At 43.1% G+C, this 18,624-nt stretch overlaps 1 protein-coding gene across 2 annotated transcripts in view; it reads right to left on the bottom strand.

The window, feature by feature from the left end:
* The window catches only part of ZNF652 (zinc finger protein 652), a 541,773-nt gene that overhangs the window by 147,551 nt on the left and 375,598 nt on the right, over positions 1-18,624 (bottom strand). For both annotated transcript variants that reach the window (XM_044055265.1, XM_044055266.1), the window contains exon 3: positions 2,890-3,037. In XM_044055265.1, the coding sequence (XP_043911200.1) occupies positions 2,890-3,037 (148 nt within the window). The remainder of the gene's footprint in view (positions 1-2,889; positions 3,038-18,624) is intronic.

The raw sequence follows: 18,624 nt of genomic DNA on the forward strand, positions 1-18,624 counted from the left end.
GGCCTTGGTGACTGTTTCGAAGAAGTCGACCAGGTTCAAAAGGCAGGATCTGCCCTTGACGAAGCCAAATTGGGTAGGATCTAGTGTCTGTAGGTCCCCAATGTCTCTGTTTATGGGTTCCATGATGATCCTCTCCATAGCCTTGCAGACTAGGCTAGTCAGGCTTATGGGGCGATAGTTTCCAGGGTCCGCAGAGGCGCCACCTTTGTGGAGTGGGACCACTGTTGCTGTATGCCATTCTTTGGGCACATATCCTGTAGTGAGGCTGAGATTGTACAGCAGTTTTACTTGAGGGATTAGTTCTTCTTGGAGTTCATGTAGGACGCAACCCGGGACGCCATCTGGTCCCATGGAAGCAGTATTTTTTGCTTTGGAGAGGGCGGCCTTCACCTGAGCATCAGAGATGTTTGGGAGGCTGCACTCTGCCGGGATAGATACTTGCTCTTTTGGGGGGGAGGGGGTGGAGAAGTTTGCACTGAACCTGTCTGCCAGGATATTGGCGATGTCTGTGGGTTCAGTGTATTTTTTGTCGTTTAGACCTTTCTCAAACTCGTATCTTCATTTTAGTAGTGGGCATCCATTCTTTCAAAAGAAAAACCTTATAGAACGGCAACTGGTTAGGATTAGCCGTATGACTTCCAATGACAAAGATTTTATTGTTGAATGTAGTACAGTGGGTAAAATGTTCAAAGAAAGGGGTTACCGTACTAGTTTAATTCAACACGTTATTACAGAAGTCTTGGAAGGTAGATCCAGTAGATTCGCACCCATCTTAGGACAGGATGTTTGTTTATCCGTCACTTCATTGTTTTCCAAACAAATTAATTTGAAAAATGACTGGGATAATGCTTACATTTTGGACTTTAATGGAGACTCAGGAGTTAAGAAAAGTTAATAGTAGAGAATGGGAAAAATTTAAAGAAATTTCAGAATCTAGAGCAAATTTCTAAAAGTCAGTTAAAATTTACATATAGAAGGGATAGGAATTTAAAAAATTTCTTTGAGTTCGGAAAGGATTCTGGTGTATCATCCAATGGCACAAAGACCTGCACATTTAAATGCGGTGCATGTTCTCAATGCACCTACATATTTAATACTCCCTCCATAAAAATTTTGAGTAGGAACAGAATTAAAAGTGTTATTCAAATTGTAATACAAGTGGATTGGTATATCTTGCCTTTTGTAAGGAATGCAACTCCTTTTACATTGGCAAGACCAAGAGAAAACTCAAAACTCTTATATATGAACATCTTTACGAGATGAGTAAGGCGAATTTAAATAATGTACTTTTCCGCCACAAGACAGTGCGTCATCAAGCATCATTTTTATTTTTTGTTTTGGAAGTTGTGCCTAAGGAAATAAGAGGGGGCATGTGGGAAGCTGAGTTAGAATACCGTGAGCTCTATTTGCATATAGTGTTGGATGCCACAAAACAACCAGGGCTAAATGATATGCTTTCCATTTTGCCTGTAATGAAATTAAGCGCTGCCAAATTGTAAAAAGGTTTTATGCCCCTGGAGGGCAGTAAGTACTATGTCACATCACTTCTATACATATTTATTTTCAGTCCTTCAAATCAATTCTTTTTATGTGAAAGATTGTATAATTAATTGTATATACTTTAAAGTAGAGTACATCAAGGATTTTTTGTTGTATAATTATTTGATGTTCATTTACTGATTTTAACAAGCTTTGAGTTTTTTAAAACAGTTCAAGTCATTTCCATTGGTTCTTATTTAATTGTTTTACCAACAGTTATTGGTTCTTCCATTACAAGTTTATTATTTAAACAAGTGTAGGGTAGTCAAGTGTGTGCATCTGAAGTTTTTTAAGAAAACGCAACTTTTACAGTGTTAATCACGCATTGTCACTTTTGTGGAGTGAATAAACATTTATCTTCGGCTCGTTCTCCATTTGGATGCTTTAAGTGAATTTTGGTTCTGGTTACACTAGTGTTGTTACTTAACCAGCATTTTCTGTGTTGCCTAGTGATGCTACTTAACCATTGCTTTCTGTGTGTCTTATGTCTGGAGCTTTTCTCCCTGGGGCTCCAATGAAAAAGGACACGTGTCCAGTCAGACTTTCCAGATAAACAAATGTAAAATAAGTAAATAAATGAACCTCGTGATGGCAGGAGGGACTACCCAATGGTGTGATCTTGTTCCTGCATAAACATTTTATCAAAGTTCAAACAACCCTCTGATGTCAAAATGCCCAAACTGTAAAGAACTGTTACATCCTCCTTAAGCTGTGCGGTCTGACTATGCCCGGCCTGGGTGAAACTAAGCAGGAGAGTCATTTCCCACACTTCACACCCCTTCTCTCTGAAGATTCATTCAATACACTTCTTCCCGTTTTCCTTCCTAAGAAGTCATTACACTGAAGTTTGGTAACCATAAGGAGCAAGTTCTCTGGGAGAAGGCCATTTCAAAGTGTGCGCCAGAAAATCAGATGCAGATGGGTTGCACTTACACCCTAGGACACCTACAATGGGAAGCTGCAAAACAAGGTTAATGGGCACTGGGTGTACTGTGGGTAGCAGCAGTTTTGAATGAAAATTATTCATGCCATGTTAACACTTAAAAGTGATGCAGTGATATCAGCACTCAAAAAAGGTCAAAATCCTATCAAAAACATTTTATTGGCTTCTACTCACTACAGTTAAATGCCAGTGTTCCCGCACCCAAATCCTCAGATCTGACCAGATTTATTGGTGCGCACCACTCTTCTAAGATGTCCAGTTCAATATATGGCTCTGGTTGGTTACAATCCAGTTTTAAAACAGGGTCTCGATTCAATACAAATAAGTCACTTCAACATTCCACTAGGTACGACTTGCTAGTCTCCATATAAACTTTGGTAGTATAAAAAAACGGCAGAGTAACTTACCAACCATGTGTTTTCGGACGTGAGCCATTGTGTAGAATTTCTTCTCACATATCTCACAAGAGAACTTCTTCTCAGCATAACCGTGTACTATCTTTATGTGTTCATGTAATGACCATAGCTTCTTGAAGCATTTATTACAGGCTACGCACTGGAGGGAGAAAAGGAGAGGGTACGTCATTTAAACATTACACTAAAGCAGCAGTCTATCATAAAAACGTTATAAAACTTATCAGGAATTACCAAATCCAGGTCACAGCTCTGGACTACTACATACAAGCTGTACTACAAGACTGCTGGTAGTACACATTGTAATTACAAACAGCACAGCCTGATCGCCATCAACTTAAATGCAATTTTATGGACCTCATCATCATCAAACTTACTGAAGAGTATAATACTTCAAAGTATGCTGGGCAAACTGCTGCGGAGTCAAGGTATTGTAGGTACAAACAGGAATTTACCAACAACTTTAGTAATTCCTTTTAAAACAATTCAAGAGACAGATTCAAAAAGTTCTAGACTTTTAGCAGTACAAAAATCAAAGGACTGCAAAATTAAAAGAACATTTTAAACATTCATCATAAGTGAAATGCTGTGTGTTAATCATGTAAAACATACTTTTTTCTAGTCAAATGCATTTGCCTAAAAAACACCAGTTCACCAAATTAATATTGTAACAATTCTGGTTCTAAGATCCGACACTACCAAACATCTACTTTGATAGCTTTTATGGATACTTTATGTATAAACCCAGTCTCTTCACAATATAACACTTTACAATAAGGATCCAAACTTAAAACACTGCTTATAATTTTACTTTTCATAGAGCAGTCTGTGATTTACCAAACTTTATTTTGAGCAGGCTAGCCCCACTACGCCTACAACCAGTTTTTCAAGACAGACACAAAGCAGTAATTGAAAAGACTATGGGAAATTCAGACACCAGCTGCCACGTTACAACTTACCAAAACTCAACTCAATGAACACAGCAAATACCACCCAGTTCTTCTATTTTTAATATATAGGGTACAGTCCTCCAATGAACACAGCAAATACCATCCAGTTCTTCTATTTTTATTATATAGGGTACAGTCCTCCAATGAACACAGCAAATAACATCCAGTTCTTCTATTTTTATTATATAGGGTACAGTCCTCCAATGAACACAGCAAATAACATACAGTTCTTCTATTTTTATTATATAGGGTACAGTCCTCCAATGAACACAGCAAATACCATCTAGTTCTTCTATTTTTATTATATAGGGTACAGTCCTCCAATGAACACAGCAAATAACATCCAGTTCTTCTATTTTTTACAGTCCTCCAATGAACACAGCAAATAACATCCAGTTCTTCTATTTTTATTATATAGTGTACAGTCCTCCAATGAACACAGCAAATAACATCCAGTTCTTCTATTTTTATTATATAGGGTACAGTCCTCCAATGAACACAGCAAATAACATCCAGTTCTTCTATTTTTATTATATAGGGTACAGTACTCCAATGAACACAGCAAACAACATCCAGTTCTTCTATTTTTATTATATAGGGTACAGTCCTCAAGGGAAAACAATGGCGATCCTCTTTCAAAATATAATTTGGTAAAAACAGTGATTTCAAAATTGCCTGGAACTCAAAACCATTTCTTTTAGTAATTATTCAGCCTTCTGCAGAGACAGTTATGGGCTTAAACCATATTGGATTTGTGGATTTTAAAAAGAAAATGCAAAATAAATGTCTTGCCACAATCTTCTTAGTGAAGGATTATAAAATGAACTGGGGGATATTTCTTAATTACTAATCAGAAGTGAACCTGGCTTGAAAAAATATGCATTTCATATGACTAGTGTACAAATACATTTGCTAAGAAGCAAAGTTTGTATAGATTCTAATTTAAGATTTGTCATTGTAAAACATAAGGTAGCTTCTGAAAAGCACTCTATACATAAACCCATGTACCTGTTTATAACAGAGCTTTACCTGTTTATAACAGAGCTTTTGGAAAGGATCCAGTCCTAATACAGTAACTATTTTGCATCAGCACTCTCCAAAGGTAATGCTGACATTTAGAACAAATATCTGAACCATGGTGAGTTCTGACACTTGGTCAGGCTGTGATTCTCTGAACAAGACTGGAAAACTGTATAAAGCTATTAAAACCATATTACATGCTTTTGTTTGTTTGTGTCTTTCGGCTTTTCCTGGTTAGGGGTCGCCACAGCGGAACTCCGGTCCGCTAATGACTGGCAGTAGATTTTTACGTACTGGCTTGCTGGGCCTAACGCACAACCTTCAATGAAGGAACGCCCATTCACGCATGTCGCTACACAGAAGACGCTCTGAGAATCGAACGGGCAACGTCTAAACTGTGAGGCGACAACGCTACCGCAGCACCACCACCGCAAGATTTTAAATATACGACAAATCCAAACAAAGCCAGACAGATACTCTTGACGAACATGGCTAGTCTTTGTAAGGATCGAACATGCTAAACACTAAAATCTAAAAGCAATTATACTCGCTCACAAATGCACAGTCCAACCGGAATGGAAAGCCTGAATGTAGACACCTGCTAACTGAACCATTCAGTAAAAACTGCAAGAAAACCCAGTCAAGCTAGAGTTTTCACTGTGTGATACACCTTAAACCTCTTGTATGGAGCCCATGGCAAATATACAAATAACCCATTAAGGACATCAAATGTTTCAGCTACATGGCTTCTGAATGTCCATGAGTTTTTTTTTTTTTTTTTTTTTTTAATACTTTGAGTCTTTATGGTTACGTTGTCCTGTTCGATTCTCAGCTAAAGCGTCTTCTGTGTGGAGACATGCGTGAATGGGCATACCTTCATTGCGGAGTTCCGCTGTGGCGACCCCCAACCGGGAAAAGCCGAAAGACGCAACAACAACATGGTTACTACAGTTTTTTTTCTTTGTATATTAGATTGCAAAGGCACCCAGTTGCGTGAACATTAGCTCAAGATGATTGTTTGTTAAAATGATACCCTGATCCAAAGTGCAAAAATAGGAAAAAGGGGTTGTGGATGGACCAAAGGTAGATACATCCATCTTGCATAACCTGGGACTGGGAAGAGTTACCCAATTGTTTGGACATTCATGCCAGAGTACAACAAAAAGCACAGCTAGGTAAGAAACTCATACAGCAGATACCTGGGTAGCAGCACGGTTGCAGTGCAACTCCTGACAAAGAAATCTGCTGTTGGTAGACATACGTCTCTCCAGCTCAACTCCCAGAGCTCTGCAGATGCAACAGCACAGACTGACTCATCTGAACATGAGGATGCACTCTTCCATCACAGGTAACAGAGGTAGTCTGCCCTCACTATCTTATATGTTCCTTTTTTACTGGTAAGAAGGTGGCCATGCCCTGTGGAGGGAAAAACCCATGGAAAAAGGATGCATATAGGAGAGTTTAAACTGAGGCACTCTGCCCCAGACGCTTCCATACTACTTCACACCACCATTTAGTAACCTAATATTCCCTCCTTTTTACTGTTATCGCTTCAATACAATATGTAACCGTATATTTTATACGCACCTGCCTTGCTATTTTGCATTATAACTACATAATGCAAAAAGTACAGTTTTGTACCTACCATAAATGTAGATGTTCGAGTGCTAATACAGCTGCAGTAATCACAGATGGGTTTTCAGCCGTCAGGCGGTCCCTCGGTCGGCCGAATTCCAAAGTCTTGGTCCGGCGTCGGTTGTCGTCGCTTACTCTTCTGACGTCAGTAAGGCCAGAGTATATAAGACACAGCCGACGCCATGTTCTTCAGTCTTTCTTGCCCCAAATGTCAGGTGCCCCCAAAAGGAAGGCAATACATAAATAAGGCTTATCTACATATGCAAGCAATGCAATGTAATGCAAAATCAGTGTAAGCAAGCAAATAAAACATAGCAGGATAACCCAGTCAGGTGGTATGAAGAGGTTGTTAGGCCCCATGCCTTTACCAAGTGGGGAAGGAGGGAGGGAAACCTGTACTGCAGCTGTATTAGCACTCGAACATCTACATTTATGGTAGGTACAAAACTGTACTATGTTCATCGTGCATACAGCTGCAGTAATCACAGATGGGTAGAGTCCCAAAGCTATGCATAGGGTGGTAGGTACTATGAGGAACTGGGTTGAGCCAGAATGCCCTGCAAAACAGCAGTGGCAAAGCCTGCTCTTGTTCTGGAATATAAGGGCAGGTGGTAGTGTTTTGTGAAGGTATGTACAGAACTCCAAGTGGCTGCCTCCAAAATATCCTTAGTAGGAACACCTCTGAGGAAGGCTGTAGCGGTGGCTGTGGCCCTGGTGGAGTGAGATCTGATACCAGTAGGGACAGATTTCCCATGATAGGAATAACAAAACCGTATGCAGTGGCCAATCCACTTGGAAATGGTCTGTTTGGTAACTGATTTCCCTTGAGCCCCTACGGCATAGGACACAAAAAGTTGTTCTTATTTCCTGAAGGACTTTGTTCTGTCCAAATAATAACGTAGCTGCCTATGGATGTCTAAAGAGTGAAGCAGCCTCTCCCCTTTGTTTTGAGGGTTAGGATAAAAGGTAGGTAGGTGTATGGCTTGATTTAAGGCTACCCTGGATACCACTTTTGGCATAAAAGATGGGTTGGTACGAAGGGAAACCCTGTCCTGATGGAAGATGAGGAAGGGCTGCACTGCCATGAGGGCCTGTAGTTCAGAAACCCTACGAGCTGAAGTGATGGCCAGAAGGAAAGCTGTTTTCCAGGACAAATATTGTAGATCTGTTGAGGCAGCAGGTTCAAAGGGAGGCAATGTTAATTTTTCTAGTATGTAATTAAGGTCCCAGGCTGGTATTGGTTGCTTCCTTGGAGGTCTTATATTCTTAGCCCCTCTGAGGAACTGTCATAAGAGTGGGTGAGAGAATAAAGGAGGATCCGTGTTAAATTCTGCAGAAATGGCTGAGGCATGTATTTTTATGGAAGAAAATGAAAGTCCACTGTTCAGCTAGGTACTGTAAAACCTGAGGCAAGTTCAATTTTCTAGGGTCCTGGCCTCTTTTCTCATTCCAACAGCAAAACCGCTTCCATTTTGGAGTAAGCTTTTCTAGTAGATGGTCTTCTGGCCTCCAAAATGACATCCTGCACCTCCTTGGAGAGTAGGGACTGTTGTGGTGTCAAGGAATTTTCCATGCAGCGAGGTTGAGTGTTTTCAGCTGACTGTGAAGAGTTTTGTAGCTGTTCTGAGTCAGTAGAAGAGGCATTAGAGGCAGGGACCAGGGAGGAGTATGTGTTAGGCTCCTCAGGAGTGGATACCAGTGTTGCCTTGGCCAATCTGGAGCAATCAGTATCATCCTCGGTTTGTCTGTTCTTGCTTTCAAAAGCACCTTGGGCAGAAGGGGCAGAGGTGGGAATGCATAAACTGTCCATGCTGTCCAACTGAATGAAAGGGCGTCCACTTTCCAGGCCTTTGGATGAAAGGTCCTTGAACAAAACTTTTCAGTTGATGGTTCCTGTGGGAGGCAAAAGATCCATGTCTGGCCTCCCCCACGCTTGGATTATCTCTGTAAACACCTGAGGATGTAACTTCCATTCGTGTGGATCTGTCATATTTCTGCTTAGAGTGTCTGCCAGTGTGTTTTCCAGTCCTGGCAAGTACTGTGCTTGAAGTTCGATTTGTCTTTCCAGAGCCAAGTTCCAAAGAGTCATGGCTAGTCTGCACAAGGGGTATGAATGTGTTCCTCCTTGTTTGTTTATGTACCACATTACTGTGGTGTTGTCTGTTCTTATCAGTAATTGTCATGGATGCAGGAAGTCCTTGAAAGCTGTAATTGCATTTATTACTGCTAGCATTTCTTTTTGATTGATGTGAAGGTGCTTTTCCTTTTGGGACCATCTGCCCTGAATGCACCTGTCCTTCATGTGCCCCAGGCGTAATCTGAGGCGTCTGTGGTTATGACTTGTTTTGCTTGAGGCTTGCAGAATGGAAGGCCTGTGTTTACTTGACATGCTTGGGCCCACCATAGAAATTCCTTTTGCAAACATGGAATTATTGGTATAATTGCTTCCAAACTGTGACTGTGTTGAGACCATAGATTTTTTAGGTACCATTGAAGTTTCCTCATATGCAGCTTTGCACATGGGATTAGAAGAATGCAAGATGCCATGAATCCCAGAGCCTGCAGGATTTTCCTTGCAGTAAGCCTGGTACTTTTTTCTAGTGTTTCGAAGTACTGAGATAGTTGCCCTTGTTTTTCTGGCGTAAGATATGCCCATCTGGGTGTTTGTGTCCAAGTTGGCACCCAGGAAGGTTATTTTCTGAGATGGTGTTAGCCTTGATTTCTCCTTGTTGATGGTATATCCCTGAGAAAGCAGTAACCATGTCACATATGCCAGATGTTCCAGTAGTATGCGTTTGCTGTCCGCTTGGATCAGGCAGTCGTCCAGATAAGGGTACATTTGTATCCCTTGAAGTCTGCAGTAGGCAATCACTGATGCCAGGCACTTTGTGAATACTCTGGGTGCAGTAGATAAGCCAAAGGGCAATGCAGAGAATTGATAGTGGATTGAACCTGCAAGAAATCTGAGGTATCTTCTGCAGCTTTGTCTGATTGGGACATGCAGGTATGCCTCCTTGAGGTCCAATGTTACCAGCCAAAACTCCTTGCCCAGCATGGGAAGAAGTTGCTGTAATGTGAGCATCTTGAATTTTGTGCAGTAGGAATGTGTTTAAGATGGATAAGTCCAAAATGGGTCTCCAGTCGGTTCCTTTTCTTGGTACCAGAAAAAGTCTTGAATAAAAACCTTGACCTTGTTGGTGTGTAGGTACCTTTTGTATAGCTCTCATGTTTAGGAGCTTTGAAATTTGCAGTTGTGCCTCTGCCCTTTGATTTTGTGGCAGGTTTGGCATGCCTCTCATTTTTGGAAGAGTGTGAAATTGAAATTTGTAGCCTCTGTTTATAATGTCCAGTATCCATTTGTCTGTTGTGACAATATGCCAATTGCTTGCAAATAATGCTAGTTTCCCTCCCAAAGGTGCTGCCAGCTGAGACTTGCTTGGCATGGAAATGAGGGAGTCATTGGGTTTGCTTCCTGAATTGTTGTGCACTGTCTTCACCACCTCTTGGTGCTGGAGATTGCCATTGTCTGCCTCTATATGACCCTTGTGATTGTCCTCTGCCCCTTGTGCGTCTGTATCTACCTCTTTGGGGCTTGTCAGTGGCTGGAAAGGACCAGTTTTTTGAAGGCCAATTTCTGCTAAAACATGGTGGGTGGACCTGTAAGAAAGCCTTGACAGTTTGCATAGATTTGGCTTTTTCTTCCATTTTCCGTAGTATCTCCTCAGCATTAGTACCAAATAGTACATCCTTTTGTAAAGGAGCATCAAGAAGTTTAGCTTTCACATGATCAGGTAAATTTTGTTCCCTAAGCCAGGCATGTCTGCGAATGACTGATCCTGTGGCAGCCGCTCTACTGGAAGCCTCTAGGGCATCATAACCACATTGTAAGGTGTGTTTACCCACTTGCTCCGCACTATGCATCATATCCTGTAACTCCTTTAAATCTGGTTGTTCATGTTGAGACATTTTGTTCCTTAATTGTGATAACAGGTACTGTTGATATTTAATCATATGAAACTGACAGTTTAAGGCCCTCATGGCTAGGGTGGCCAAGGTATATACCTTTTTACCCCACCTTTCTAGAGATCTGGATTCCCTTTCTGCAGGGAGTGGATTCTTGGCAGTGGAGGCCTTTAATCCCTTGGGGCCTTGTGAAATGGTTTCAGGGTCAGCATTATGGCCTTTGTAGAGAAATTGGTGAGAGCTGGGTACTCTGTAATACCTATCAGGTTTTACTGGTGCAGGAGGCAGAGAATCAGGGTTAAGGCAAGCCTCCGAATAGACATCATCCAGTACATCCAAAACAGGGGGTATAGCCAGAGGTCTGTGCTGAGGTAACCAAAGAAATTCCCTAAGTCTTTTCTTGGAATCTGAAAAGTCTTGGCCTTCCCAATGGAAGTGTTCCCTCAAAGTGTGCAAGGTTTCCCCAAAAGAAAAATCCTCAGGAGGGGATACTGAAGGAATGGACTGTTCTGCATCCGAATCCTCAAAAGGGGAGTAAGAGTGTTCCTCTGCATCAGAATGTTCTGATAAAATGGATCCCTGATCAGAAGAAAGAGATTCTTCCTCCACTCTGGGTCTCTTGTCAGGAGGGGGCTGAGAACCTCTGATAAGAGTAATTAAATCCTCAGCCATTTTAAGCATCTGTTTCTTAGGCATGGGTCCAGGAGATGGGCCCTGTGCAACAGGCCTCGTGGGATGCCTGGCTGCTTTGGATTTAGTAAAAGCCTTTATTGAAAAAGAAGATGAGGGCCTAAATACAACATGGGTGGAGGTGGACCTGTCCACATTAGTAGGCTCGACATTAGCAGGGGCTTCGGTTGTAGTCTGGGAAAGGGCTGAGGACCCAGCGGTCTCGTGTACAGAGGACACCGCCAAAGGAGTGTCATCGGTAGTCAGGGACTGCAAAGGCGTCTCGCTGAGAACCGGACCACGTGTAGCCTGTTTTGGCGTGGTGTCGGCGGGGACCGCAGGTCTCGTGTGTCGGTCCTTTTCCTTGCGTTTTTTGGACAAAACCCAAAATGGGTCTCCAATCGGTTTCTTTCCTTGGTACCAGAAAAAGTCTGGAATAAAAACCTTGACCTTGTTCGTGAGTGGGTACCTCTTGAATAGCTTTCATGGCCATAAACTTTGAAATTTGTATTTGAGCCTCTGCCCTTTGTGTGGCAGGTTCAGCATGCCTCTCATTTTTGGAAGAGTGTGAAAGTGAAATCTGTAGCCTCTGTTTATAATGTCCAGGATCCATTTGTCTGCTGTGATAATATGCCAATTTCTTGTAAATAATGCCAGCTTTCCTCCCAAGGGTGCTGCCAGCTGAGACCTGCTTGGCATGGAAAGGGGGAAGTCATTGGGTTTGTTTCCTGTATTGCTGTGCACTGTCTTCGCCACCTCTTGTGGCTGGAGTTTGCCATTGTCTGCCTCTATACGATCCTTGAGGTTGTCCTCTGCCCCTTGTGCGCCTGTATCTACCTCTTTGTGGCTTGTCCATGGCTGGAAAGGACCAGTTCTTTGCAGGCCAATTTCTGCTAAAACGTGGTGGTTGAACTTGTAGAAAAGCTTTGACAGTTTGCATAGATTTAGCTTTTTCTTCCATTTTCCGTAGTATCTCCTCAGCATTAGTACCAAATAGTACATCCTTTTGTAAAGGAGCATCTAGTAGCTTAGCTTTAACATGGTCAGGCAAGGTTTGTTCCCTAAGCCAGGCATGTCTACAAAGGACTGATCCTGTCACAGCAGCTCTACTTGAGGCCTCTAGAGCATCATAGCCACATTGTAAGGTGTGTTTACCCACTTGTTCTGCACTATGCATCATATCCTGCAACTCCTTCAAATCTGGTTGTTCAGGTTGAGACATTTTATTTCTTAATTGTGATAACAGAAACTGCTGACATTTAAGCATATGGAACTGACAATTTAAGGCCCTCATGGCTAGGGTGGCCGAGGTATATACCTTTTTTCCCCACCTTTCTAAGGATCTAGACTCTCTTTCGGAAGGTAGTGGATTCTTAGCAGTAGAGGCCTTCATTCCCTTGGGGCCTTGAGAAATGGTTTCAGGGTCAGCATTATGGCTCTTGTAGAAATTGGTGAGAGGTAGGAACTCTGTAGTACCTATCAGGCTTGACTGGGGCAGGAGGCAGGGAATCCGGATTTAGGCAAGCCTCCGAGTAAACATCAAGTATGTCCAAGACAGGAGGTATCGCTAGAGTTCTGTGTTGAGGTAACGAAAGAAATTCCCTAAGTCTTTTCTTGGAATCAGAAAAGTCTTGGCCTTCCCAATGGAAGTGTTCCCTCAAGGTGTGCAAGGTTTCCCCAAAAGAGAAATCCTCTGGGGGAGATGCAGAAGGAATGGACTGCTCAGCATCCGAATCTTCAAAAGGGGAGAACGAGTGTTCCTCTTCATCAGAATGTTCTGAAAGAATGGATTCCTGGTCAGAAGAGGGAGAAGCTTCCTCGACTCGGGGTCTCTTGTCTGGAGGGGGCTGGGAACCCCTGATAAGAGTAATTAAATCCTCAGCCATTTTTAGCATCTGCTTTTTAGGCATGGGGCCTGGAGATGGGCCCTGTGCAACAGGCCTCTTGGGATGCATGGCTGATTTGGACTTAGTAAAGGCCTTAATGGAGAAGGAAGACGAGGGTCTAAAAACACCTTGGGTGGAAGTGGACCTATCCACATTAGGAGGCTCAACACTCACAGTGGCTTCGGTGGTTGTAGTCTGGGTATGGGCCGAGGAACCGGCGGTCTCGGGTACAGAGGACACTGCCAAAGAAGTGTCGTCGGTAGTCAGGAGCTGCGTAGGCGCCTCACTGAGAACCGGACCACGTGTAGCCGGTTTTGGCGTGGTGTCGGTGGAGACCGCGGGCCTCGCGTGTCGGTCTTTGTCCTTGCGTTTTTTGGACAAACAGGTAGTCTGAGTATCCGACGACACTTTATAATCAAAGGTTTTACCAAAAAGTGCTGGGCGAACTCCGCCCGACGCTTAATAGTGCGTTTATTGAAAGTAGCGCAAAAGCGGCAGGCCGAGACGTCGTGGTCTGGGCCTAAACAAGGTATGCAGAGGGAATGGAAATCCTTATGCGGTATTTGCTTCCCACAAGAAATACAATTGTTAACTTTGTCTGACATCGGTCTGAGGCAAGAAAAGTTTCCCCAACGGGGTACTTAGCTTTAAAGAAGACTTCGGTTTCCAATTATTCGTAATTTCAGGAGCTGGCCGACCGGCACTTGCGAACTGCTTCTGCTTCGGGCACCGCGCGGCAAAAAAGACTGAAGAATATGGCGTTGGCTGTCTTATATACCCCTGTCGCACTGACGTCAGGAAAGAGAGCGACGACAACCGACGCCGGACTTAGACTTTGGAATTCGGCCGACCAAGGACCCGCCTGACGGCAGAGAACCCATATGTGATTACTGCAGCTGTATGCACGATGAACATCAAATGTAGGCTTTGTAAAACAGAATTGGAAACAGTTATACACAGTGTTGCTGGTTGTAACATAGTAATGGCAGAAGGACTGTATACTGAAAGGCATAACAATGTGGCAAGACTGTTGCACAGGGGATTGTGCAAACATAATACTGAAAAACACTGGAAACATGAGCCACAAAGCATCACAGAACATGATGGTCTACAGCATATGGGATCATCCGTTACAAACAGATGCAAGAAAACAAGATATAGTGGTCCATAAAAAGACAAAAGTACATAAGTAGCACTGATCACAGAAATCGCTACATCCAGTGAATTCAGTGTATTGCGTACAGAGAGAGACAAAGTCACACCTCCAGGAATGCATGGATCATGCTATCCCAAACAAAACCAAGACCTAATCTTCCAAAGGCAGGCATCCAGTCTGGTGGACCCCAGCCATAAATAAGCTGTACAACAGGAGGAGGAAGCTACTACATGATAGAGCAAAATCCCTAAAAGGGAAGGCATCTCTGATCAGAACTAGCAAAAAACTACGATCCCTCAAAATCCTCCAAGGCCAGCTTCGAGAGAAAAATTGCACAGGCCACTAAAGATAATCACAAGGCTTTTTTTAGTTATGTTAGGAACCTGGGATGCAACTTCCAGATATGCTCAGAGTTGATCCAAAATGACAAAAAATACACTGAACCCACAGACATTGCCAACATCCTGGCAGACAGGTTTAGTGCAAACCCCCCCCCCCCCCCCAAAGAGCAAATATCTATCCCAGCAGAGTGCTGCCTCCCTAACATCTCAGATGCTCAGGTGAAAGCCACCCTCTCCAAAGCAAAAAATACTGCAATGGGACCAGACGGTGTCCTGGGTTGTGTCCTACATGAACTCCAAGCAGAACTAAACCCTCACGTAAAACTGCTGTACAATCTCAGCCTTACTATAGGATATGTACCCAAAGAATGGCGTACAGCAACAGTGGTCCCACTCCACAAAGGTGGTGCCTCTACGGACCCTGGAAACTATCGCCCAATAAGCCTGACTAGCCTAGTCTGCAAGGCTATGGAAAGGATCATCATGGAACTCCTAAAGAAAGACATTGGGGACCATCAGACACTAGATCCTACCCAATTCGGCTTTATCAAGGGCAGATCCTGCCTCTTGAACCTGGTCGACTTCTTTGAAACAGTCACCAAGGCCATAGATGAAGGGAAGGTAGTCCACACAGCCTACCTGGACCTCGCAAAAGCATTTGACACAATACCCCACTCAGGCATCATAGATAAGCTATCCAGCTTAAATATAAACCCCTATGTCACAAGATGGGTTGCAAACTGGCTCAAAGACAGAACCCACAGAGTCAGAATTGCTGGAGCCATGTCAGACTCGAAACCAGTTACAAGTGGTGTCCCACAAGGCTCAGTCCTGGGATCTCTCTTGTTCGGTATATATTTTTCCGAGGTACAGGCTAACACGGGAGGACTGTGGCTGACCAAGTTTGCAGATGACTGCAAACTGGGTGCCATAAATGACTCTCCAGCTGACACGAGCATTCTTCAAAAAGGTCTCACAGAGACGGATAACTGGTGCCAGAGCCATGGCCTAAAGCTAAATGCCAAAAAGTGTAGCGTCATACCCTTTGGCAAAAACAAAGTGCCCACAAATTACCACATAGGTGGTAACCCATTAAGTACGGAGGAAGCAATTAGGGACCTGGGAACCCAAGTTGACAGTAATCTCTCCTTCGACAACCACATTGCCAAAGTGGTTAGAAACACCTTCTATATAGCCCACCTTATCATGAAAGGATTCACATCTAGATCAAGGGAGGTCATCATGCCCCTTTATTCATCCCTCATTAGGCCCATAATAGAATACAATGCCCCATTTGGGATGTACCTTACCAGACACCTGCAGCAACTAGAAAGACCCCAAAAGTACCTCACAAAGAGGATCAAGGGATGCCATACGCTGCTCGGTTAAAGAAACTTCAGCTCTACTCAGTTGCATGCCGCCTACGTAGAGGCGATCTATGCCTGACATATAAAGTTATGTCCAACCCAGAATTAATGGACATGCTCCACCTCAAAAAATCCAAATCCCTTAAGAGTCACGTGCTCGAGGGACTTGAACCACAGCACAGAAATAAATAGGACATGCTGGAGGGACAGATTCATAACCCAGAGGCTCCCTTTGCTCTGGAATAGAATCCCAGTCCATGTCAGGCAGAGCCCCTCACGGACTCTCTTCAAGAGGAATCTTGATGAGTGGATGGGGGATCGTAGGTTTAGCCTGGGGATTACTTCTGTGTCACTACTAGACAGAGGCACAGTAAACTAACCTTAAAAAGGGCACAGTAAACTCAAAATCAAAGGGTGGTGAAAGCCAATCACACTCTGGCTAGGCTTATAAATGCCCCAGGGCAGATAGCCTAGTATGAACCTATGAACCTATAAAATATTAGCATTTGCAGGCAGAAAAGAGCAATGTAGGAGAAAGATACCCAGAAAGTTCTAATAGTAGTAGGAGCAATGGGTCTTATAAAAAGAACCTACAATCTTATTAAGATAAGTTACCGATACATGCAACTCTGTATGAATTGCAGGAGTCATTACTACTGGACACAATGCAGGTGCTGTGAAGAGCACTTCTGTCTGACAAAGATCTAAACAATACTAATTTCATGAACTTTAATCATACTTTGACTTACGAAGGGGGTTCATTCTCATCATGGTATTAGAAACACAAAAGATTTGGAGAAATTAAAAAGCCAGATATTTTACACATCCACTTAAACATGTTTATAAAACACACCTTTCCACGTTTTACCCAGAAATGTACATTACTAGTCTATTAACTGGAACCTTGAAAAAATTCTCTTAGACAATGCTGTAAAAGAATTCAAAACAACTTTCCTGAATATTCCAAAAAATCTTGCACTTCCTAGAAGGAAGAAAATAAAAACAATACAATTTCACAAACAGGTACTAACTGGTGTCAGAGCCAAGGACTAAAACTAAATGCCAAAAATGCATAATAGTATCCTTTGGGAAGTCATCTACCTCTGGTAACTATCACAATGCCAACACACCCCTTAGAGTTAAACCCAGTAGTCGGGGACTTAGTGACAAACATAGATAGCAATACAGCCTTTGATCATCACGTGTCTACAGTGGTGCGGAAATCATTCTATGTTGCGCAACCTATAAACAAAGATATAGCATCTAAGTCCAAGAACGTCATTGTTCCACTGTATTTGGCATTCATCAGACCTATCATTGAGTACAATGCACCACTTTGGTATGTACCTAACCAGGCATATCCAACAAGTGGAACATCCACAGAGATTCCTCACTAAAAGAATACAAGGCGTAATATGTCCTATGCAGATCACCTCAAGGCCCTACCCCTGTATGCTGTCTCCTACAGGCTTTTGAGGGGAGATCTATGCCTGCCATACAGGGCATTGTTAGATCCCACTCTGATGGACCTCCTGCATATCCACAAAACAAACAGTAGCAGAATTACCCATTCTAAAGACTTAAACCTTGCCTACGATATAAACAGGACCTGCCAGACAGATAGGTATGTATCCCAGAGGGGTCACCTTCAGATGCCCGACAACGCGTTTCGCCGATACGGAATCCGACGGGACGAAAAGACCGACAACGCAGATGACAGACAAGGTGAGAACCCGACTGACTCGGTAAGTGTGCGATAGAGTGAGGGATTTAGTGTTAGGGAGCGGACAGGTAAGTGTGCGATAGTGAGGGACTGTGGGTTTAGGGGTGGGTTAAGTGAGTTAGGGTTAGGGTGCAGGTAGGGTGTGTGTGCGATAGTGAGGGACTGTGGGTTTAGGGGTGGGTTAAGTGAGTTAGGGTTAGGGTGCAGGTAGGGTGAGTGTGCGGTAGTGTCGGACCTTGGGGTTAGGGGTGGGTAAGTGAGTTAGGGTTAGGGTGCAGGTAGGGTAAGTGTGCGGTAGTGTCGGACCTTAGGGTTAGGGTTTGGGTTAGGGATAGTGGATATGTTATGTAGTGTACTGTGTTGTTTACGTGTAGTGTGTTGGTGTAATGGTTTTCGGTGTTTTGCGTTGTCGGTCTTTTGGTGTCGGTGATTAGTGTGTCGGCGAAACGCGATTTCGGGCATATAAAGGTGATCCATCCCAGAGACTACCCTGTCTATGGAACACACTCCCTACCCATGTGAAGCAGAGTTCCTCCCTAGTCCAATTCAAGTGCAAGTTGGACAATTGGATGGGAAACCGGAAATTCATCCCTGATTTGGCACCAGTCTCGAATGGAAACACGTAGCCTGTAAATGGTTCATCTCCTAGGCCCATGCTTACACTTATCAAAGGTATCATAACTTGTCAGAGATTTGGGATGCATGGCTAGGTTTAAAAAGGCCCTTGTGGTCGTTAGGCTAGTAGACACCTATGAACCTATGAAAAGCAGAATGCTAATGCAGTATACAAGAAAGCATGGCAAGAATGGCAAAGATATAAACCACCACAATATCTTGAAATCTTCAGAACGCTTTACAAAAATACTACACTAACTTTCAGAATACTAAACACACCCCTAAAAAATTCTGGGTAGCCAGTAAAGAAATTGTGCATCCTGGCCATAAATTCAACCCTAATCCCTCAACCAATAACGCACCACTCGAAACCACAAAACAATCCAACTCTTACTTCAGACAGT

Source organism: Protopterus annectens, chromosome 13.part0, assembly GCF_019279795.1.
Source record: "Protopterus annectens isolate FY-2018-M chromosome 13.part0, PAN1.0, whole genome shotgun sequence".
In the NCBI taxonomy this organism is placed as follows: Eukaryota; Metazoa; Chordata; order Ceratodontiformes; family Protopteridae; genus Protopterus; species Protopterus annectens.